This window comes from Miscanthus floridulus, chromosome 10 (genome assembly GCF_019320115.1).
Source record: "Miscanthus floridulus cultivar M001 chromosome 10, ASM1932011v1, whole genome shotgun sequence".
NCBI classification, from domain to species: Eukaryota; Viridiplantae; Streptophyta; class Magnoliopsida; order Poales; family Poaceae; genus Miscanthus; species Miscanthus floridulus.
Genome location: NC_089589.1, coordinates 45,442,701 through 45,466,527, shown reverse-complemented (window position 1 = coordinate 45,466,527; position 23,827 = coordinate 45,442,701). Strand labels below are relative to the sequence as shown.

The following is a 23,827-nucleotide window of genomic DNA, read 5'->3' as shown; positions in this document are numbered from 1 at the left end:
TCCATCAATCATCACCAACTATCGGCAACCATTTTTACAAACTGGCTTTCATTGGCTATCAAAGTATTCAATAACTTTCCCCTTGCCGATTGGTCCACTCCGATTATTTTAACATGTGCAAAAAACGGTGTCAACACATGCCCCCCAATTTCGGAGTATAAAACCATTAATGCTCCGAAATTTACTCCAGATAACGCTTGCCTTTGCCCAATTACCGTAACTCATTCTCCAAGCCAAAACTTGATTTGTTATCAAATCCAATCAAATCTAATCTTGATCCACGCACCTTAGTAAATATCGCACAATCGCCAACCACTCTTGCCTTGATTGAGATACCAAAATAATAACCCATCGGCAAGATCCTAACATGATAATGCTGCCATTTTAAGAATTAAAATATCATGTATCAATATCCCTTCCAAGTCATGATTGCTTGTTATTAACTCATCTGTACAATCCCCTGATTATCGCGCGAATAGTTACCATATCCCCCTGCACCGCCTTGACCTATATGCGCGCGTCATAGAGATAAGTCCAAAATACCCTTATCCTGGCCGGCTTATAAATAGATTTCTCCAGAACCCTCATTTTCTATCTTCAGCCTCCAATCCTTGGCATTCTCTCTCTCCGGCGGCGACTCCGACGAACAACCGCGCGACCTCAACCAACCAGAACCCTTCTCCGGCGCTAACTTCAAGTCCCCGGCTCGTATCTCCACCTTCCTCAAGACAATGGCCATCAACTTCGACGTCCCCGCGGTTCGCTCCACTTCCATTACCTTTTACTTTGATCTTTTTGCAAATTTATTCAGTTGGTGATTTTTCTTTTCTTCTGTCTTCTGGATTCCATAACCTTAGGAACTGCGCAACAAATTAGTTATCCCAACCGATCAGCCACACGTCCAATGCCTTGGACCAATGGGCAACCCAGATCCAACCGATCTGATCAACGCAGAGGTTAACAGAATCCCCTTTAGAGCCCAAAATTTCTCTCTGAACTTGTGGAAAGACACATTCCGATCTTGGCCCAAAACCACCAAAGGGTGGAAAGATTGGTATTTAAGGGTCAATAGATCGATGCAAGTATACTGGGCAGAGCGAAAGTTAGACCAATGTATCAGGCTCTCTATTGCCGATATGCAGAAAAATGAATCAATGATAATTGCAGCTGCTTATTTCTGGTCAGATACGACCAATACTTTTATGTTTGGACATGGCCCAGCTACCCCTACCCTTGCCGATGTCCACATGCTTACTGGCTTGGACATCTCAACTGCCGATGAAGGCTCCATCTATGGTAGAAAGCCTGAATATAGAGTGAATACCCGTAACATCGGCGGTTGGACAGGATATATTCAAGAATACCAGAAAACCGGGACACCTAGCCAGAGGGAACATGCCACATTCCTGAATATGTGGTTAGAAAAATTTATCTTCTGTGGTCGATCAGTAGGACCAACCAACGCCTTCCTCCCTGCAGCTGAACTTCTGGCTAATGGCGTAAGGTTTCCTCTTGGCCGATACCTTCTGAGCTCTACTTATCATCTTCTTCACCAAGTGTCTCAGAAACTCCTGCTTGGCGAACCCATCGGCAACCTGGGAGGCCCGTGGTGGTTCATCAACATGTGGCTGAATGCCCATATGCACAAACGTTTGCAATGGGACTTTTTTGCTCAACAATTCCCACGAGAAATTGCTGAAGATTATGTGCTCGGGGATGATGAATCGGCAACACGCTCACCCCTCAATTTTGGTGAAGCCATAATTGTCCTTCCTGGAACAGAAGCCAACGAAGACCAAATCGGCAGATTCTTTCAAAGCTTCTATAATGGCCTTTCTCGTGATCATAGGGCCTGGGTGCCTTACATCGACGAAGAAAACAGATTCCCCCTTCTTTTCAACTTTGCCGATGACACTCTGAATCAAGATAATGAGCTCATGATGGCTATCATCACTCCCAGGGCAATTCCAGTAAACACATTCGGCAGCGGGAAAAACACCAACATTACATATGAATTTTACAACCCATCGGCAGTATCCCGCCAATTGGCTTTTGGGCAACTGCCAATCAAACTCTGCTTTGCCGATGTGATCAAACCCAGGGAAACAATCACCTGCGGAACAGACTGGAACAAGGTAGTACAACTTTCTCCTGATGCCGATACCACAGATGTTGATATATCCACCTGGACACCAATATCTTTCATCACCGAGTCATACAAGCAATGGTGGCGAGAGTGGAAAGAGCAACTGTTCGCGACTTCTGCTCACACATATCGGCACATGATCGATTCTGAATATGCCATCCCTGACGACGCGGTAAGTTTCCTTGAACTCCCTTCTGCTTTTCTTTTCATTTATTAGTAACTGATTCCCTTGTAACAGGTTAACAACCCAGCACCATCGGTGAGCAAAAGTGGGAAACCCTTCAACCTCCGGCCTATTTCCCCAACATCGCCGATCGGCTACAACGCTCCCACCTTAGCCGCTTTGACCCACCAGAAGATTCGTACTAAGACCATCACTTCTAAGTCCAAATTGGCTACATCCAGGGCTACCCCATCGGCCGCTGCTACAACCTTGGTCAAAGCCTTTAAGGTAACAACCTTGTTTATTTTATTTTATTTTCACTTATGCCGATCACAAACTACATTAACCTTAATCATTAGGGGGTAAGAGCTGCTACGGGATCGTCATCGGCAATTCCGCCGATATCAAGCACCACTCCTTCAGAGGTAGCTTCTTGACTTTACATTTTATCTGTTAAATATCATATCTCACACTTGTTTTGCAGCAACAACTGGGCACATCGGCAAACGTACCAGATGCCCAAGCTTCACAACCAACAAGTGTTGATGCCCCCCAGCCAATCATTGCCGATGTCCAAGCAAAGCGCAAAGCTTCAACAGATACTGAAGCACAGCCAAAACGACAAAGGTCTATGCCGATCCCTGCATCTGCCCCAATGTCATCGGTCATCATACCTCAAGAGCCCACCACCGATGAAGTCACAGAAGATATCCCATCGGCAAGCTCAGCCGATCCACACGACATACTCCAGGTTGCTTCCTCCAGTCAAGCACAGGAGATTGCCTTGAAACAGGTAGACCGATCAACCTATCTGATTTTACAATACTCATACTTACCCCTGATTGATTTCCTTGTCTTTCTCTCAGGAACAAGATTCCCCGAACAGCCTGTTTTCCTTTGCTATTGACATTTCTGACGACGATGGAGAGGAAACAAGTTCTTCCCTTGCACTGGGAACAATATCGGCAGAGACTAAATCTAAGTTGGAAACCCTCCTGAATTTGCTACAGCAAGGTACCGCCCAACTGGTAGATGATTCGGACCCCGCAAAGGCAATTTTCAAAACAATTCGTGGCCAGGTCCCTGCCGATGTTGAAGAAATACTCTTCCCAGCAGCTCACTTAGAAAGTCGTCAACTGCAATATCAACGGGCTGCTCAGCGCATTGCCGATAGAGCAGCTCAAGCTCAACTTAAAGAGGAGATGCTACAACTGAAACAAATCGCTGATGAGAAGCACAAGGGCATCGTCAACTTGCAGACTTCGGGTGCTGCACTTAAGCAGAAAATCTTGGATCTATCGGCAAGGAAGGCAGCTCTATTGGCCGAATTGAAAGAAATCGATGCAGCCTTAACTCATGCTCAACAAGAAGAAAGCCAGCTACCCAATGCCGTCAAAGCCCTTCAGCAAGAAAGAGATATCCAAGCTCGCAAAGCTTTAGCCATGAAGAAGAAACTCAAGCCTGTGGAAGGTGCTGCCGATGATGATATCAAAGAAATGGAAGAAGCTGACCAGATTCGCCTGCGTGCGATATTAGCTATCCAATCCTTGCTGAACGTGTAATCTTATTTATTGTATCGGCACTTTATGAGACATTGATACCCTTGCATAATTCTAGCCGATAGTACTGTTATCGGCACTTATACTTTTATGCATCTGTCCATATACTAGGGTAATATTTCTTTAAATATTTTCCATTTAACGCTCTGGGAAACACAACCCCTTCGAGGGTTTCTAAAATATAGGCATTACCAGGAATAGACTGATTTATCCGATATGGACCTTCCCAATTAGGAGACCACTTTCCAAACTTTGAACTTTTAGTCCCAATCGGTAAAACCAATTTCCAGACCAGATCTCCATCGGCAAACTCTTTTACTTTCACCTTCTTGTCATACCATCTAGCTACTCTTTTCTTATTTTCTTCAATACTAACTAAAGCCCTTAACCGATGACCTGCCACATCTTCCAACTCATCTTTCATAAGAGTATTATACTCATCGGCTGTCAGCTGATTTTGAGAACGTATTCGTCTAGAGCCAACCTTAATTTCCCAAGGCAACACTGCATCGTGTCCATATACTAACTGATAAGGCGTTACTTTGGTTGCACCATGGCATGACATCCGATATGACCACAAGGCTTCATTTAATACTGTATGCCACCTCCTAGGATTTTCTTCAATTTTGCGCTTAATAAGTTTGATGATCCCTTTGTTAGAAGCTTCAGCTTGACCATTAGCTTGAGCATAATATGGAGAAGAATTTAAAATTTTAATTCCCATACCTACAGCAAACTCATCAAATTCTCCCGATGTAAACATAGTACCCTGATCGGTAGTGATAGTCTGAGGAATACCAAATCGGTAAACAATATGCTCTTTCACAAAATCAATCATATTGACCGATGTAACCTTTTTTAGAGGAATTGCCTCAACCCACTTTGTGAAATAATCGGTAGCAACCAGAATAAATTTATGTCCTTTACTCGATGGCGGATAAATCTGACCAATGAGATCAATAGCCCATCCCCGGAACGGCCATGGTTTGATTATAGGATTCATAGCCGATGCAGGCGCTCTTTGAATATTACCAAACTTTTGACACCCCTGGCATCCCTTAAAATATTTAAAACAATCTTCAAGAATAGTCGGCCAATAGTACCCATTCCTTCTGATCATCCATTTCATCTTGAAAGCCGATTGATGTGCCCCACATACTCCTTCATGAATTTCACCCATCAAGCTTTTCGATTCATCATTGCTAACACATCTGAGTAAAACTCCATCTATAGTTCGATAATATAATTCATCATCGAGGAGCACATATTTGGTAGCTTGGAACCTTATACGTCTCTTAACCTTTCTACCTGGATCCTTTAAATAATCGACAATCTCTTTCCTCCAGTCATCGGTATCAACTGCCGATGTTAGCACTTCCTGAATGGTCTGATACCCTGAAGCATGCTGAGCTAGTCGATTAGCTTCCTCATTATGCAATCGAGAGATATGCTCAAGACGAAAATCTCTAAATCCTTTCAATAATTGCAAACACCTTTCATAATACGAAATCAAGGCCTCACTTCGGCATTCATAAGTTCCAGCCAATTGATTTATAACTAGCATAGAGTCACCAAAAATTTCAACAACATCGGCATGTATCTCCTTCAGCAATTCTAACCCCTTTATCAAGGCTTGGTATTCAGCTTGATTATTTGTCGCTGTAGCAACAATCGGCAATGAAAACTCATACTTCTTTCCTTGAGGTGAAATTAACACAATGCCGATACCTGCCCCTTCACCACATGTGGACCCATCGAAGAAAAGTGTCCAGGGAGCAATCCCCAGAGAATCCACCGTGTTACAATGCTGAGTGACGAAATCAGCCATCACTTGCCCTTTAACTGCCTTAGCTGATTTGTAGCGTAGTTCAAATTCTGATAATGCTAAAATCCACTTGCCGATTCTACCACTTAATATCGGCATCGACAGCATATACTTGACCACATCGTCTTTGCATATGACCGTACATTCGGCAGATAACAAATAATGCCTTAATTTAATACAAGAAAAGTATAAGCACAGACACAATTTCTCGATAGCCGAATACCTCGTCTCAGTATCCACTAATCTTCTGCTCAAATAATAATAACACGTTCTTTCCCTTCAAATTCTTGAATAAGAGCTGAACCGATAACTGCATCATCAGCTGACAAATATAACCTAAAAGGCTTCCCATGTTGAGGTGGAACTAGCACTGGAGGATTTGATAAATATTTCTTAATTTCATCAAGGGCTAATTGCTGTTCAACTCCCCATACAAATTCCTGATCAGCTTTCAATCTAAGTAGTGGGCTGAACGCCTTGATCTTACCCGACAGATTAGATATGAATCTTCTAATGAAATTAATCTTACCGACCAAAGATTGTAATTCAGTCTTATTGGCAGGAGCAATTACCTTGTTAATTGCATCAATAGACTTCCTACTGATTTCAATGCCCCGCTGATGCACCATAAAACCCAAGAATTGTCCTGCCGATACACCGAATGCACATTTATTAGGATTCATCTTCAATCCATGCTTCCTTGTGCACTCCAATATCTTTCGCAGATCGGCTAAATGTGCTGTGATATCTCCAGACTTAATTACTACATCATCAATGTAGATCTCCACTAATGTGCCGATGTACTCATGAAAAATAAAGTTCATAGCCCGTTGATAAGTAGCACCGGCATTTTTCAAACCAAACGTCATGACTATCCACTCGAACAACCCCACATGTCCTGGACATCTAAAAGCAGTCTTGGGAATATCTTCCTCAGCCATGAATATTTGATTGTAACCTGCATTACCATCCATGAAGCTGATAATTTGATGTCCAGCCGCAGCATCAATCAACAAATCAGCAATCGGCATTGGATAGCCATCCATCGGTGTGGCTTTGTTGAGATTCCTGAAATCAATACAAACACGAAGTTTTCCATTTTTCTTATAAACAGGAACCACATTAGAGATCCACTCTGCGTATCGACATTGCCGAATAAACTTTGCTTCAATTAATTTAGTTATTTCGGCCTTAATGTCAGGAAGTACATTAGGGTTGCATCGGCGCGCTGGCTGCTGATGTGGCCGAAATCCAGATTTGATAGGTAACCGATGTTCAACTATCGATCGGTCTAACCCGGGCATCTCAGTATAATCCCAAGCAAAACAATCTTTATATTCTTTTAACAAATCTGTTATTCGCTGCTTACACTTAGAATCTAACTTAGCACTAATAAAAGTAGGCCTCGACCTATCACCATCACCGATATCTACTTCTACTAAATCATCTGCCGATGTGAACCCTTGACCTAATTTTCCATCATCGGCAAACCTATCCATTAAAACTCCTCTTCAGAACCGACTGCTTGGATCGGTGGAATTTCATAATCAGCAACTCTAAGGAACTCTTTTTCCCAAGCTTCTCCTGATATGCATTTAGTTCGCTCATAAGTATCTGATTCTGCCGATGCGATGATATAAGAAGAATCACCAGGGACGACTTCAATCTTATCCCCAATCCATTGTACGAGGCATTGATGCATTGTAGAAGGAACACAACAATTAGCATGAATCCAATCCCTCCCTAGAAGCAGATTATATGCACCCTTGCCGTTGATAACAAAGAACGTCGTTGGCAAGGTTTTGCTGCCGATGGTCAATTCAACGCATACTGCCCCTTTAGCCGGTGACACATTGCCTTCAAAATCTTTCAACATCATATCGGTTTTGGTCAAGTCTTGCTCTCCCTTACCAAGTTTCCGATACATCACGTAAGGCATAATATTAATCGCAGCCCCTCCATCAATAAGTACCTTAGACACAGGCTGCCCATCAACTCTGCCCTTCACAAATAAAGCCTTAAGATGCTGTCTCTCATCATCGGTAGGTTTCTCAAAAACAGCCATCATTGGATCTAGCGTTAGCTGAGCTACTTGATCAGAGAAAACAACTTCTTCCTCATTATCAGATAGTGCCAGAAACTCCATCGGCAACATGAATACCATATTAACATCTGCCGATGGACCCTTATTTTTGTGTTTTACCTGCCACTGCTGATGACCAGGCCTTTCATTGGAGGAATTTTCCTCCTGGTATAAATCCTCCTGACGCTCACGTTGCATCCTCCTCCTCTGCGTCTTTGTCAGACCCTCTGGGCACCATCGAGGAAACTTGGTTTTCCAAACCGGCTGATAACAAGTCCTAGTTAGTTCTACGCGACGTATATTAGGGTCCCTGTAGAATATCTCCTCATCGGGAACTCTTGCGTTTGCCATCTCCTCAAGCTCCTCTTGATTTCTTGGAAAATATCCAGCGCGTTTACCAAGCCTCTCATGTACACTAAGTCTGCCCCCCAGCCGATCATGCACTGATGCCCTGCCTCTGATCGGCTCGTTGATAGACAATCCCTGATTACCACGTTGAAACCTCCTTTCTGAACGATTGACTCCGTAATAACCATTACACTCAGGGCAATTTTCAACAGTTGGCAATTTAATACCTTCTTCCCAGCAATGGATGAAGAACGGACATCTCCAATGATCTTTATGTCGATTCCACTCTTCCTGACGTCTCATTTCTTGCTGTTGCCGATATCGGTCATTACGTTGACGCCAACCCTCCTGCTGCCTTCGATGAGTAATCACAATGCCAGGTCGAGGAGGTTTTTTGGAACTACTGCTTTCCCCTAGCAAACCCTTACTCTTTGCATCATCGGTAGTTATCCGATGTTGGGGGTCTACTGACGCGTTTTTCTCAGCAGCCTCTGATGTCAATACCTTGGTCTTTCCTTTGGCATCCAACATATTTGCTGGAAAAGGGTGTTGATCAATTTTCATCGGCTTCTGGGTCTTGGAAGTACCAAACTTAATTCTCCCAGATTCAATAGCCGACTGTAACTGTTGCCTGAATACCTTGCACTCATTTGTACTGTGTGAAGTTGCATTGTGCCACTTGCAGTACAAAATCTTCTTCAACTCTTCTGCCGATGGGATCACGTGATTAGGTGACAGCTTAATTTGGCCCTCTTGAAGCAGAAGATCAAATATTTTATCGGCCTTGGTGATATCAAAGGTAAACTTTTCTGGCTCTTTTTGACCAAAGGGACATGATATCGGCTTTTTATTCTTAACCCACTCAGCTAAGCCGATAACTGGTTCTTCATCAGAGTCAGAATCTCCTACATCTTCAACAAATGATACCTTTTTACTCCAGTTCTTTTTAGGTTCAAAAACCCTAGTATCTTGATCAGAAATCCTTTGCACAAGATGACTGAGGCTTTCAAATTCCTGAGAAGCATATCTGTCCTTAAGATGTGGCAATAACCCCTGGAAAGCCAAATCGGCAAGCTGCCGATCATCCAGCACCAGGCTGTAGCACTTATTTTTTACATCTCGTAGCCTTTGTACAAAGCTCTCTACCGATTCATCATTACGCTGTCTCAATTTTACTAAATCGGTAAGCTTCTTTTCATGGATTCCAGCAAAGAAATACTTGTGGAATTGTTTTTCTAGATCAACCCAAGTAATAATAGAATTTGGTGGCAATGAAATGAACCATGTAAATGCTGATCCAGACAAAGATGATGAAAATAATCGAACTCTTAATTCATCTCTGTTAGCTGCCTCTCCACATTGAATAATGAAGCGATTGACATGTTCCATTGTCGATGTATCATCTTGCCCAGAGAATTTAGTGAAATCCGGTACCTTGTACCGATTTGGGAGAGGAATTAAATCGTATGCAGGAGGGTATGGGGTCCGATAAGAATAAGTATTGACCTTGGGCTTTATCCCAAACTGATCCTTCATAATCTCTGCTATCTTATCGGCCCAAAAAGCATCAGCCTCCTGCTGACGAACTGGTTGAATTTCTACAGGAGGTGCCTGCTGACATCCTTCCACATATCTTTGTGGCCCACGATCTCCAGCAATCGGCATATTTGCCGCTACTTGTGGTCCATTAACCTGTTGGAAAGGATTCATCGGCTGGGCTGCCGATGCTTGATTCTGGAAACCAGCTTGCATATGACCTTGTTGAATCCCTGCAACCTGCTGATTTCGCTGAACTGTATGTTGAACAGGTAACTGTCCTGACCAATCATTATTAGAACTCATCGGCACAAAACTTACCGATGGCTGGTAATTTGCTGATATTGTTGGATAATTATAACTGGTCTGAGGCATGAACTGAACCCCAGTTTGACTCATAGCAGGGGCTTTCTGCTGCATCGGCAGTACGCTCTGCCGATGGACTTGAATTGAATGTTTGAATCATAGGCATCTGGAAACCTCCTGGAGTTGGTTGTACAGAAGTAGTTGCGGCATATTGAGGCACTTGAGCCATCGGCGAAACGGCCGATGATATAGGCGCTCTTGCTGCTGCATCAAATACTTGAGGTAATCTAGGATTGAAAGCAGATGACTCTGGAGGCATGCCATATCCCCACCAATTAGTAGGAATCTGGTTATTCTGAGACACAGGACCTGACATAGCTGATGCCGATAGATCTGTATTAAGTTGAACTCGCCCTCCTGGTAACACCTGATCTGATTGTATCGGTGTAGATTGTATATTAGGTGAACTTGCTAATACTGGAGGGGAAGTAACTTCTGTACCCACAACGGCCGAAGGAGCCGATGGAGTTTTGACAGATGCCGGCTCTGGTTGATGATAGGCAGGCCCAACGTAATGTGGTGCCGCTTGTCCTTCTTTGAGAGTTCGAACCACAGCATTATGAACAGTATTGGACAGCACATTGGAATGATTAATCAAAGCATGATTTACTGCAGAATTAACCATCTCTTGAAGTTTACCAGGATTGGAGTCAAAGGTAACCTGCCGAGGCAACGGCAAATCTTGCTTCTGGATGACTTGTCCACTCTTGTTCAAGCTAAACGATTTCAGACAAAGCTGCTTGTATTCTTCTACAGCCTTTTCCATAGCCTGCCTCTGTTCTTCCTTGAGATCTTCTTCTGATACTGCGATAATGTTCCCTGGATCGATCTCGGAGTTGAACATATTGGTTGAAGTGTCCCACCGGGCGTGCCAAAAGATGTGTTGATGCAAAAGTGATCTGCAAACACAAAGGGCTAATACCCGAATCGATATCCAAAGCGTGCCAGTCGATTTGACCTGCTAATCGACAAGGATGAAGAAACGAACACTTTGGTCCTGAACAACAGCGATACGCCCGGAAGTCACGGCCAAGAGGTGCTCACGCGGAACTCGAGAATCGCCGAAGATCGCACTGAAGCGATGCAGCTCGCCGAATCAATGAGAACTCGTAAAAAGAAAAATATGCAAATTGACGAAGTCGCCGAAAAGTAGATGTAAATAGGAGTAAAAGTTGGTTTTGATATTGATTGATGTTATCTATTACATTGCCCTTTACTCCATATTTATACCCTGATCTAAAGAGACACAACCAAACACAACCAGGACACCAATCCCGTATCTAAGGAAACACGCGACTCTTACACGAATCATAACCTAACAAATACAGAAAAGGAAACCAACTCCTATCTATTTCCCTGTCCGCCTTAATTATGATGGAAATCTCACTGTCCTCCTTCCCATCGGCATACTCCCTATTTCATCGGCAGCAGGCTTCAAGTCTTCCTTCATCGGCATACTCCCTGCTTCATCGGCAGTAGTCTTCAAGTCTTCCTTCATCGGCATCGACAACAACTCCTCCAACCTCATCGGCAACGCCCGAGTCCAAATCAACCTTTCCATCAATCATCACCAACTATCGGCAACCATTTTTACAAACTGGCTTTCATTGGCTATCAAAGTATTCAATAACTTTCCCCTTGCCGATTGGTCCACTCCGATTATTTTAACATGTGCAAAAAACGGTGTCAACATCGCCTAATCGTTCGAGTAAGGCGGTCGGTGAACCGCCTGTACCTCCTATGTGTCAAGATCGCTCGGGCGCTCTGCCTGGCTACGCGCGCCACCGATGGTGCGTGGTTGTGGCATGAGCGATACGGGCATCTTCACTTTGACGCCCCGCGGAAGCTGTGAAAGCTCTAGTTTGGTTTTGGTTAATTGATGAAACCCTAAGTGTTAACCTAGTTTATCAAGATGATTATGAGATAGGTAGCACTACTCCAAGTGATGAAGCAATGGCGAAGATCATGACAATGGTGATGGCATGGTGATGGTCAAATGCTTAAACTTGGAAAAGAAGAAAGAGAAAAACAAAAGGCTCAAGGCAAAGGTATAAAATGTAGGAGTCATTTTGTTTTAGTGATCAAGACACTTAGTGAGTGTGATCACATTTAGGATAGATAGCCATACTATTAAGAGGAGTGAAACTCGTATCGAAATGCGGTTATCAAAGTGCCACTAGATGCTCTAATTCATTGCATATGCATTTAGGATCTAGTGGAGTGCTAACACCCTTGAAAATGTTTGTGAAAATATGCTAACACATATGCACAAGGTGATACACTTGGTGGTTGGCACATTTGAGCAAGGGTGAAGGAGATAGAGTTGAAAAGGAGTTAGTCACACTAGTTACAGAGTGATCGGACACGTTCGGTATTTCGGCGGCAGACTCAGCGACCGGACGCATCCGGTCGCCACACCGGACGTGTTCGGTGTGAATCAGAAAAGGCAGCAGACGACAGAGTAGCCGATCGGACGCTGGCAGCGTCCGGTCTGGTACCACCGGACGCGTCCGGTTGGGCATGGTTGCATACTGTACTCCACCAGAAGCTGCAGCTTAGCGTCCGATCATTTGTGACTCTACGTCCGGTGTGAGCGTCCAGTTGTCAGCAGAAGGGGCAGCAATGGCTAAGTTTAATTTGAACTGGACACATGGCAGTCTGGGGTGACCAAACATGTCTGGTATGCCGACCGGACGCGTCCGGTATTCACGACCGGAGCGTCTGGTGCAGTGTGACCGGAGCGTCCGGTCGACGCGCAGTCAGCCCGTTTTTTGAGCCAATGGCTCTATTTGATGGGGGCTTCTATTTAAAGCCCCTTGGCCAGCTCAAGCCACAACTCTTGCACATTTTCATTGACATAGCAACCTTGTGAGCTTAGCCAAAGCCCTCCCACTCATCTCCATCATTGATCCATCATCATTGTGAGATTGGGAGAGAATCTAAGTGCATTGCTTGAGTGATTGCATCTAGAGGCACTTGGTATTCGTGTTGCGCTGCGGATTTCGCTTGTTTCTCTTGGTGGTTGCCACCACCTAGACGGTTGGAGCAGCGGTGGAGGATTGGCACGAGTTGGTGATTGTTCATGGCCATCTCCGATGATTGTGAGGGGAGTTGTACCTTTCCCAGCGAAGTGCCAAAATGTAACTCTAGTAAATTGCTAGTGTCATTGAGTTACCTCACTTGTGGGTCGGTTCTTGCGGTGTCCTATCATGTGGACGAGGTTTGTGAAACACCTCTTAGCTGTCGAACCACCAAGTGTTGGTCGACACAGCGGGGACTAGCGTGTTGGCAAGCACGTGAACTTCGGGAGAAAAATCGGTTGTCTCTTGTCATTTACATTCTCCCGGTGATTGGCTTAATCTTCATCTTGTGATTGGTTCATCCCCTACACTGTGGTATAATCACCCTACTCACTTATTTACATTCTTGCAAACTAGTTGATACAAGCTCTTTAGTGTAATTAGAATTGAGAGCTTGCTTTATTATTTACATTCATCTAGTTGAGCTCTTTAGAGTAGCAAGATTGAGAGCTCTTAGTGAGTAATTATATAGCAAGTTTATGTGCCTAACTAATCATTGCAACTAGAATTATTGGATAGGTGGCTTGCAACCCTTGTAGAGCTAGAGCAAGTTTGCATTATGCTATATGTCAAACTAATCAAATTGCTCTAGTTAATTTATAGATTTTTAAATAGGCTATTCACCCCCCTCTAGCCATATTTGGACCTTTTAAGTGGTATCGGAGCCGTGGTCACCGTTTGATTGAAGGCTTAACAACCTCGGTGTCAAATTATGGCTCAAGTTGTGTTCAACCATGTGGGGGGCAAACCACCGTTCTTTGACAGCACATGCTATGATTATTGGAAGAGAAAGATGAGGATGTATTTTGGTTCAATCAATGATCAAGTATGGGAAGTGACCAAGAATGACTATGCTATCATTGATCCTGATGATCCAACTAACCAAGATAAGATCAACAAGCAATGCAATACAATGGCTCTCAACACCATATACAATGCCATTGATTCCAAGGTGTTTGAGCAAATCAAGGATTGTGAAAGAGCAAATGAGGTGTGGAAGAGATTGGAGGAAACATATGAGGGGCACACTAGTGGTGAAGAGTGCCAAGTTGTACATCCTCAAGGACAAGTTGACAAGCTTCAAGATGAAGGAAGATGAGAGCATTCCGGAGATGTTCCATCGATTGCAAGTAATTATCAATGACTTGAAGGCTTTGGGAGAAAAGATCAAGGATGATGATGTCTCTCATCAGTTCTTAATGTGCCTACCTCCAAGATTTGAGATGTTGAGATTGCTCATCATAAGAGGAGGATTGAAGGATATTACCCCCAACCAAGTACTAGGTGATGTCATGACACAAGAGACATACCGTGTGGAAACGGAGGGGGGTGACAAGGATGACAAGAAGGAAGAAGAAGACAAGAAGAAGAAAAGCATAGCATTCAAGGCTAGCTCATCATCATCAAAGAACAAGGGCAAGTCCAAGAAAGAATCAAGTGATGATGAAGATCTAAGTGATATTGATGATGAGGCTATGGCTCTCTTTGTGCGCAAGATGGGCAAGTTCATGAAGAAGAAGGGTTATGGTGCAAGAAAGAGAAGAGATCACACCAAGAGCAAAGAATATGTAAGAAGATGCTACAATTGCAAGAGCCCCGATCATGTTGTAGCAAATTGTCCCTACAATAGTGATAATGATGAAGATGAGAAGAGAAGCACAAGAAAGATAAGAATGAAAAGAAGGAAAAGAAGGAGAAGAGAATGACCTTCCAAAAGAAAAAGGGTGGAGGTTATGTGGTCACATAAGATAGTGATGGCTCATCGGATAGTGATGACTCTAGTGATGATGGCAAGAAATCTATCAAGAAAGCACTAGCAAGTATCGCCATCAACAATAAGCTCTCCATCTTCGACACTCCATCGACATGTCTCATGGCAAAGCCTACCAAGGTAAAATATGATGAGAGTGATGATGATGAATGTGAAAGTGACTCTTGTAGGAATGATAATGATGATGATGATGATGAGGAGTACTCCAAGGAGGAGCTCTTGGACATGTGTGAGCAAGTGCACGCTTGCAATGAGATGAAGAGAAAGGAGTGCAAAGAATTATGCAAGAAAGTAAAATTTCTTGAGCAATCCTTTGGTGAGCTCAATGCTAATCATGAGGGGCTAATGGATGCCCATGAGAAGCTTGGCAAAGCTCACTCTAAGCTTGAAAAGGCTCACTTCTCTCTCATTGAGCAAGTCAAGAAGGAGGAAGCCAAGAAGGAGCAAGTGATAGTAACATGTGATGTGGGACTAACATGTGATCTTATTGATGAATCTTTTCATGAACCTATTATTGTTGCTCCTACTAACACTTCTTGTAGCACAACCATTACCACTCCACCTATGAATGATACATCACTAATGGTGGAAAATGAAACCCTCAAGAAGGAGGTGAATGAGCTCACTCGTGCCTTAGGCAATGTCTATGGTAGAGATGCCCGCTTGCTAAAGTGCTTGGGTAGCCAAAAGTTTTCTCTCAACAAAGAGGGATTAGGCTATACCCCCAAGAAAGGCAAGACGGCCTTTGTCACTCCCAAAGTTAGCTTTATAAAGGGCAATGGTCGGTTTTACAATAGATGCAAGCAAGTTGGGCATATAGAGCAAAATTGCAAGACTAACAAGAACAAGCTACCTAATGTATCCTCAATCAAATTTGATTCTTGTTACATGCTTTATAAGGGTGCCAATGGTGTGAAGGCTAAGTTCATTGGTACACCAATTTTGGGCCCAAAGAAAAAGGCTATTTGGGTACCAAAGACCTTGGTGACTAACCTACAAGGACCCAAACAAGTTTGGGTACCTAAAAAGAATTGATCTTCTTTTGTAGGTAAATTATAAAGCCGGAGGAAGGCATTGGGTGCTCGATAGTGGGTGCACACAACACATGACTGGTGATCCAAGAATGTTCAATTCAATCAATAAAAGCAAGAGCAATGGGATTGATAGTATCACATTTGGTGATAATGGCAAAGGCAAGGTCAAAGGGCTTGGTAAGATTGCAATATCCAATGATTTGAGCATCTCCAATGTGCTACTAGTAGAGAGCTTGAACTTCAACCTATTGTCGGTAGCTCAATTGTGTGATCTTAGTTTCAAATGCATATTTGGTGTGGATAATGTAGAGATCATAAGTGTAGATGGCTCTAACTTGATATTCAAAGGATTTAGATATGAGAATCTATACTTGGTTGATTTCAATGCTAGAGAAGCTCAATTATCAACATGTTTGATCACTAAGTCTAGCATTGGTTGGTTATGGCAAGAAGGCTTGGTCATATTGGAATGAAACAATTGAACAAATTAATTAAGCATGACTTAGTTAGAGGCATGAAAGATGTTACTTTTGAAAAGGACAAACTATGTAGTGCATATCAAGCCAGAAAGCAAGTTGGTAATACACATCCTAAGAAGAGCATGATGAGCACATCTAAGGCACTTGAGTTGATGCACATGGACTTGTTTGGACCAACCACATACACTAGCATTGGAGGAAATAAATATGGATTTGTGATTGTGGATGATTTCACTAGATACACATGGGTATTCTTTCTTGTTGATAAAAGTGATATGTTTGCAACATTCAAATCATTTGTCAAGGGCATTCACAATGAGTTTGAAACAACCATCAAGAAAGTTAGAAGTGACAATAGTAGTGAATTCAAGAACACTAGAATTGATGAGTTATGTGATGAGTTTGGAATTAGACATCAATTCTCGGCCAAGTATACTTCTCAATCAAATGGGCTAGTTGAAAGAAAGAATAGAACCTTGATTGATACAGCAAGATCAATGTTGAGTGAGTACAATGTGAGTAATTCATTTTGGGCCGAAGCAATCAACACGGCTTGCTACTATAGCAACCGACTCTATTGTCACCCCATGATGGAAAAGACGTCTTATGAGCTATTGAATGGAAGAAAGCCCAATATAGCATACTTTTGGGTCTTTGGTTGTAAGTGCTACATATTGAAGAAAGGCACTAGATTGAGCAAGTTTGAAAAGAAATGTGATGAAGGTTTCTTGCTTGGTTACTCCATTACTAGCAAAACTTATAGAGTTTGGAATTTAGCTAGTGGTACTCTTGAGGAGGTTCATGATGTGGAGTTTGATGAAACAAATGGTTCCCAAGAGGAAGATAGGAATCTAGATGATGTAAGAGGCACTCAATTAGTCAATGCAATGAAGAATATGGACATTGGTGAGTTAAGGCCTAGAGAGGTGATTGATATTGAAGATGACAAGAATCAAGTGCTCTCTAACTCAAATGTGCAAGCTAGTGGTTCTCATGATCAAATCCAAGCAAGCACTAGTGATGGCAATGTGCAAGATCAACAAATGGCTAGTTCATCATCTCAACCAAGTGATCAATCAAATGCTAGCAATCAAGTGTAAGTGCTTCAACCAACCAATGTTGCAAGAGATCATCTATTGGATACTATCATTGGTGATATTTCAAGAGGTGTACAAACAAGATCAAGATTGGCTTTATTTTGTGAGCATTTCTCATTCGTGTCATCCATTGAACCTAAGAAGATAGATGAAGCTTTGAGGGATGTTGATTGGATAAATGCTATGCATGAAGAGCTAAACAACTTCACAAGAAACCAAGTATGTGATTTAGTTGAGAGGCCTAAGGATTATAATGTGATTGAAACTAAATGGCTCTTTCGGAGCAAGCAAGATCAAGATGGGATAGTAATAAGGAACAAAGTAAGATTAGTGGCTCAGGGTTACACTCAAGTTGAAGGTCTTGACTTTGGAGAAACATATGCCCCGGTTGTAAGATTGAAAGCAATTAGAATCTTGCTAGCTTATGCTTGTGCCCACAACATCAAGTTGTACCAAATAGATGTGAAAAGTGCATTTCTCAATGGGTACATCAATGAGCTTGTGTATATTGAGCAACCTCCCGGTTTTGAAGATGAAAAGAAACCCAACCATGTGTTCAAGTTGAGAAAGGCTTTGTATGGATTGAAACAAGCACCTAGAGCATGGTATGATAGATTGGGGGATTTTCTACTCTCTAAGGGATTCAAGATGAGAAAGGTTGGCACCACTCTCTTCACCAAGAAGCTTGGAAATGACTTGTTTGTAATGCAAATCTATATTGATGATATCATCTTTGGATCAACAAATCAAGAATTTTGTGAGGAGTTTGGTAAGATGATGGCAAGTGAGTTTGAGATGTCTATGATTGGAGAACTTAGTTACTTCCTTGGTCTTCAAATCAAGCAAATGAAGAATGGCATATTTGTGAGTCAAGGCAAGTATATCAAGGACATGCTCAAGAAGTTTGAAATGGATGAGAGTAAAGCTATTAGTACACCAATGGGGACAAGTGGAAGCTTAGATAGTGATGCTAGTGGCAATATGGTGGATCAAAAGATGTATCAGTCTATGATTGAAAGCCTACTCTATGTGACCATATCAAGACCGGATGTGATGTTTAGTGTATGCATGTGTGCTAGATTTCAAGCATCACCAAGAGAAAGTCACTTGAAAGCAACAAAAAGAATATTGAGGTACTTGAAGCATACACAATATGTTGGATTATGGTATCCCAAAGGAGCAAGATTTGAGTTGATTGGATATTCGGATTCTGATTATACGGGATGTAAAGTTGAGAGAAATAGCACATCGAGCACATGTCAACTATTGGGAAGATCACTTGTGTCTTGGTCATCAAAGAAGCAAAATAGTGTAGCACTTTCAATCATCGAAGCAGAGTACATTTCGGCCGGTAGTTGTTGTGTTCAATTACTTTGGATGAAGGCTACCTTGAGTGACTTTGGAATCAAGTTCAAGCAAGTGCCATTGCTATGTGACAATGAAAGTGCCGTAAAGCTCACCAATAACCTGGTCCAACACTCAAGAACAAAGCATATAGATGTCCGTCATCACTTCATAAGAGATCACCAACAAAAAGGGGACATTTGAATAGAGAGTGTGGGCACCGAAGATTAACTTGCCGACATATTCACCAAGCCACTTGATGAGAAGAGGTTTTGCAAGCTAAGGAATGAATTGAACATACTTGACTTCCACAATATATGTTGATGCAACCCCATTATATGACATGCCTCTCCTTCGAGCAATCCAAGGTAAAAGTTGATTGGCATGGCATACATCCTTGCTAAGGACATGATTAGTGCATCTAGACATATTTCACATTTGAATAGGCTCATTCATGAAAATCAAATGAATTGGATGCTTGTATGATACCACTATTGCTTGTATGTTTGAAATAATCTAGTGGTAGCATATGACATGTTTATGGGCTTGTAAACCTAGTGTTTGATTTAGAAAATGAGCTATAAGTATTTAACTCAACATGGTACAAGATAACCCTTATTTGGAGGTGTGAAGAAGCTTATCCTTGGATCAAACCGAGTTAAATATCTTTTGCAAGTAATCTAGATTGAACCAAATTGGGAAAATGATCCTCATTTCATATGATTTCACCCCAACATATCTATAATTTGATGCCACCTTTTGTGCAAATTGTTGACATTAATAATCCTACCCTATCTATACTTTAAGCCTTTATGGTCATTGATGACAAAGGGTGAGAAATAGTGTACAAAGATAGTAAAAAGACAACAAAGAAACGAAGGGGGTCAATTAAAATTTTGAGCATACAAATAGGGGGAGCAAGCTCATAAACTTGTATAGTGCATTTGAATGTGCATTACATATGTTTGCTTGCATGGCATAAGTTTTTAATTTCAAATATCCATGCTTGTGTGGTGTATGCTAGTTGTAGGTTTGAATGTTGAAATGAAAAACTAGCATGCATAGGCTAAAGTAACTAGACCTATGTTTATTCTATAGAAACTAGACCCTTATTTGTAATATTGATCTCATGGGGTATTATAGTTTTTGTGTATGTCTAGTTACTAATGGTGCTAAGGATGGTATAATGGTGCACTCCAATTGGTATCACGCTTCAAAGGTCCATCTCTTATATCTTAGTATCATTTGGTAGAAATTGTCTCCTATATTTCCTATCTAATCATATGTGCAAAGCTTCAATCCAAACTCTTAGCACATATATAGGGGGAGCAATTGCTATCATATGGAGTTCATGAAACTTGCCCATATCCTTTACACATGGTAAATATGCTTGGGCAAGCAACATGGATTCAAATGTACTTTAATTCATATCTTTGTATAAGGGTTGTCATCAATTACCAAAAATGGGGAGATTGAAAGCTCTAGTTTGGTTTTGGTTAATTGATGAAACCCTAAGTGCTAACCTAGTTTATCAAGATGATTATGAGATAGGTAGCACTACTCCAAGTGATGAAGCAATGGCGAAGATCATGACAATGGTGATGGCATGGTGATGGTCAAATGCTTAAACTTGGAAAAGAAGAAAGAGAAAAACAAAAGGCTCAAGGCAAAGGTATAAAATGTAGGAGCCATTTTATTTTAGTAATCAAGACACTTAGTGAGTGTGATCACATTTAGGATAGATAGCCATACTATTAAGAGGAGTGAAACTCGTATCGAAATGCGGTTATCAAAGTGCCACTAGATGCTCTAATTCATTGCATATGCATTTAGGATCTAGTGGAGTGCTAACACCCTTGAAAATGTTTGTGAAAATATGCTAACACATGTGCACAAGGTGATACACTTGGTGGTTGGCACATTTGAGCAAGGGTGAAGGAGATAGAGTCAAAAAAGAGTTAGTCGCACTGGTTACAGAGTGACCGGATGCATCCGGTATGTGACCGGACACGTTCGGTATTTCGACGGCAGACTCAGCGACCGGACGCGTCCGGTCGCCACACCGGACATGTTCGGTGTGAATCTAAAAAGGCAGCAAACGGTAGAGCAGCCGATCGGACGCTGGCAGCGTCCGGTTCGGTACCACCGAACACGTCCTGTCGGGCGTGGTTGCTTACTATACTCCACCGGACGCTGCGGCTCAGCATCCGGTCATTTGTGACACTGCGTCCGGTGTGAGCGTCCGGTTGTCAGCAGAATGGGCAGCAACGGCTAAGTTTAATTTGAACTGGACACGTGGCAATCTGGGGCGACCGGACACATCCGGTATGCCGACCGGACGCGTCCGGTATTCACGACTGGAGCGTCCGGTGCTGCGTCCGGCGTAGTGTGACTGGAGCGTCCGATCGACACGCAGTCAGCCCGTTTTTTGAGCCAACGGCTCTATTTGATGGGGGCTTCTATTTAAAGCCCCTTGGCCGACTCAAGCCACAACTCTTGCACATTTTCATTGACATAGCAACCTTGTGAGCTTAGCCAAAGCTCTCCCACTCATCTCCATCATTGATCCGTCATCATTGTGAGATTAGGAGAGAATCCAAGTGCATTGCTTGAGTGATTGCATCTAGAGGCACTTGGTATTCGTGTTGCGCTGCGGATTTCGCTTGTTTCTCTTGGTGGTTGCCACCACCTAGACGGTTGGAGCAGCGGTGGAGGATTGGCACGAGTTGGTGATTGTTCGTGGCCATCTTCGGTGATTGTGAGGGGAGTTGTACCTTCCCCGGTGGAGTGCCGAAAGGTAATTCTAGTAAATTGCTAGTGTCATTGAGTTACCTCACTTGTGGGTCAGTTCTTACGGTGTCCTATCGTGTGGATGAGGTTTGTGAAACACCTCTTAGCCGCCGAACTACCAAGTGTTGGTCGACACAACGGGGACTAGCGTGTTGGCAAGCACGTGAACTTCGGGAGAAAAATTGGTTGTCTCTTGTCATTTACATTCTCCCGGTGATTGGCTTAATCTTCATCTTGTGATTGGTTCATCCCCTTCACGGCAGTATAATCACCCTACTCACTTATTTACATTCTTGCAAACTAGTTGATACAAACTCTTTAGTGTAATTAGAATTGAGAGCTTGCTTTATTATTTACATTCATCTAGTTGAGCTCTTTAGAGTAGCAAGATTGAGAGCTCTTAGTGAGTAATTACATAGCAAGTTTGTGTGCCTAAGTAATCATTGCAACTAGAATTGTTGGATATGTCGCTTGCAACCCTTGTAGAGCTAGAGCAACTTTGTATTACGCTATTTGTCGTACTAATCAAATTGCTCTAGTTGATTTTTAAATTTTTAAATAGGCTATTCACCCCCCCTCTAGCCATATTAGGACCTTTCAAGCTAGAGCAGCGGTGCATGGTGCACAATCTTCCTCGCGTTGATCACGTCCAACAGCTCTGCGCCGACTGCGTCACCACCAAGCTGAAGCGGACTCCGTTCCTGTCGCAGGCAAAGCGGCGCACTGAAGGACTACTGGATCTGGTCCATGGAGACCTCTGTGGCCCCATCTCGCCGGCGACCCCTGGTGGTAAGCAGTACTTCCTTCTGCTGGTTGATGACCGAAGCAGGTACATGTGGGTGGCGCTGCTTGCTGTGAAGAGCGACACCCTCGTAGCCATGAAGAAGTTCCAGGCGTGGGTGGAGGTGGAGACGGGCCGGCGACTGCGCATGCTGCGCACCGACAACGGAGGTGAGTTCACCTCCGTCGAGTTCGAGTCCTACTGCTCTGAGCGCGGCGTTGAGAGGCAACACACGGCGCCGTACTCGCCCTAGCAGAACGACGTCGTGTTGAGGCACAATCAGACGGTCGTGACGATGGCACGCAGCCTGTTGAAGGGCCGGAGCATGCCGTCGCTGTTCTAGGGGGAGGCGGTGGCCACCGCCGTGTACCTGCTGAACCGGGCTCCAACGAAGGCGCTCGACGGCGTCACCCCGTACGAGGCATGGCATGGCAGGAAGCCCAACGTCCACTATTTCCGCACCTTCGGCTGCATCGCCTACGTCAAGTCCACGAAGCCGTACCTGAAGAACCTGGATGATCGTGGAACCCCGGTGGTCTTCATCGGGTAAGAGCGAGGCGCCAAGGCGTGGCGCTTCTATGACCCGGCGTCGCGACGCGCCGTCGTATCTAGGGACGCTGTGTTCGATGAGCAGGCGTCCTAGAACTGGAAGGATGAAGAGATGAGCACCAATGCGGAGCTGGTCGTGGAATACAACACCATCGAGCTGGGCTCCGGGCTCTTCGACGCCCCACCTGCTGGATCGCCAGAGCCTCCGGTGACTCCAGCGTCCGCACCGGCTCCTAGCGCGCCCATGGCGCAGTCTTCCCCAACATCGCCCACTCCACCTACGGCAGATCAGGGTACACCGGCGCCGGCAACTTCTACCATCCCAGAGTTCGTGTCCCCACCGCCAAATGCTGAGGAGTATTGGGACGCGGACAACGACGACGTCGAGCCACGCTACCGCACCGTCGACAACGTACTGGGCGCGACGTCGCCGCCTGGGTACGCCGCGCGCCAGGTTGCTGCACAACTTCATCTGCAGATTGAGGAGCCGGTGACCTTTGCTGAGGCCGAAAAGTACTAGCCATGGCGACGTGCCATGATGGAGGAGATGGACTCCATAGAGAGTAACAAGACATGGCGCCTAGTGCCCCTTCCGCCTGGTCATCGTCCGATCGGCTTGAAGTGGGTGTTCAAGGTGAAGAAGAACGCCGCCGGCGAGGTTGTGAAGCACAAGGCGCGGCTCGTGGCAAAGGGCTATGTCCAGTAGCCCGGCATCGACTTCGACGAGGTGTTCGCGCCCGTCGCCCGCATTGAATCCGTGCGGGTGTTGCTTGCGCTCGCTGCTCAGGAAGGGTGGCCGGTGCACCACATGGACGTAAAGTCCACGTTCCTGAACGGGGAACTGCGCGAGAAGGTGTATGTGCGTCAGCCGGCCGG

The 23,827-nt window shown here is 43.8% G+C and overlaps 1 protein-coding gene across 1 annotated transcript; it reads left to right on the top strand.

Moving 5' to 3' along the window:
• Window positions 1-297: 297 nt before the first annotated feature.
• Window positions 298-22,952, top strand: LOC136488538 (uncharacterized). Its single transcript, XM_066485441.1, has 7 exons — window positions 298-2,318; window positions 2,385-2,597; window positions 2,669-2,734; window positions 2,794-3,102; window positions 3,176-3,274; window positions 22,278-22,619; window positions 22,746-22,952. Exons 1-7 carry the CDS (start codon window positions 918-920, stop codon window positions 22,950-22,952), a joined length of 2,637 nt encoding a protein of 878 aa, XP_066341538.1. The 5' UTR covers window positions 298-917.
• Window positions 22,953-23,827: the final 875 nt, after the last annotated feature.

Coding starts and splice junctions, on each gene's coding strand:
- LOC136488538 (XM_066485441.1), top strand. CDS start 918: ATGGGCAACCCAGATCCAACCGATCTGATCAACGCAGAGGTTAACAGA. Junction 2,319..2,384: donor ATGCCATCCCTGACGACGCG/GTAAGTTTCCTT, acceptor CCCTTGTAACAG/GTTAACAACCCAGCACCATC. Junction 22,620..22,745: donor CCTACTGCTCTGAGCGCGGC/GTTGAGAGGCAA, acceptor TCGCTGTTCTAG/GGGGAGGCGGTGGCCACCGC.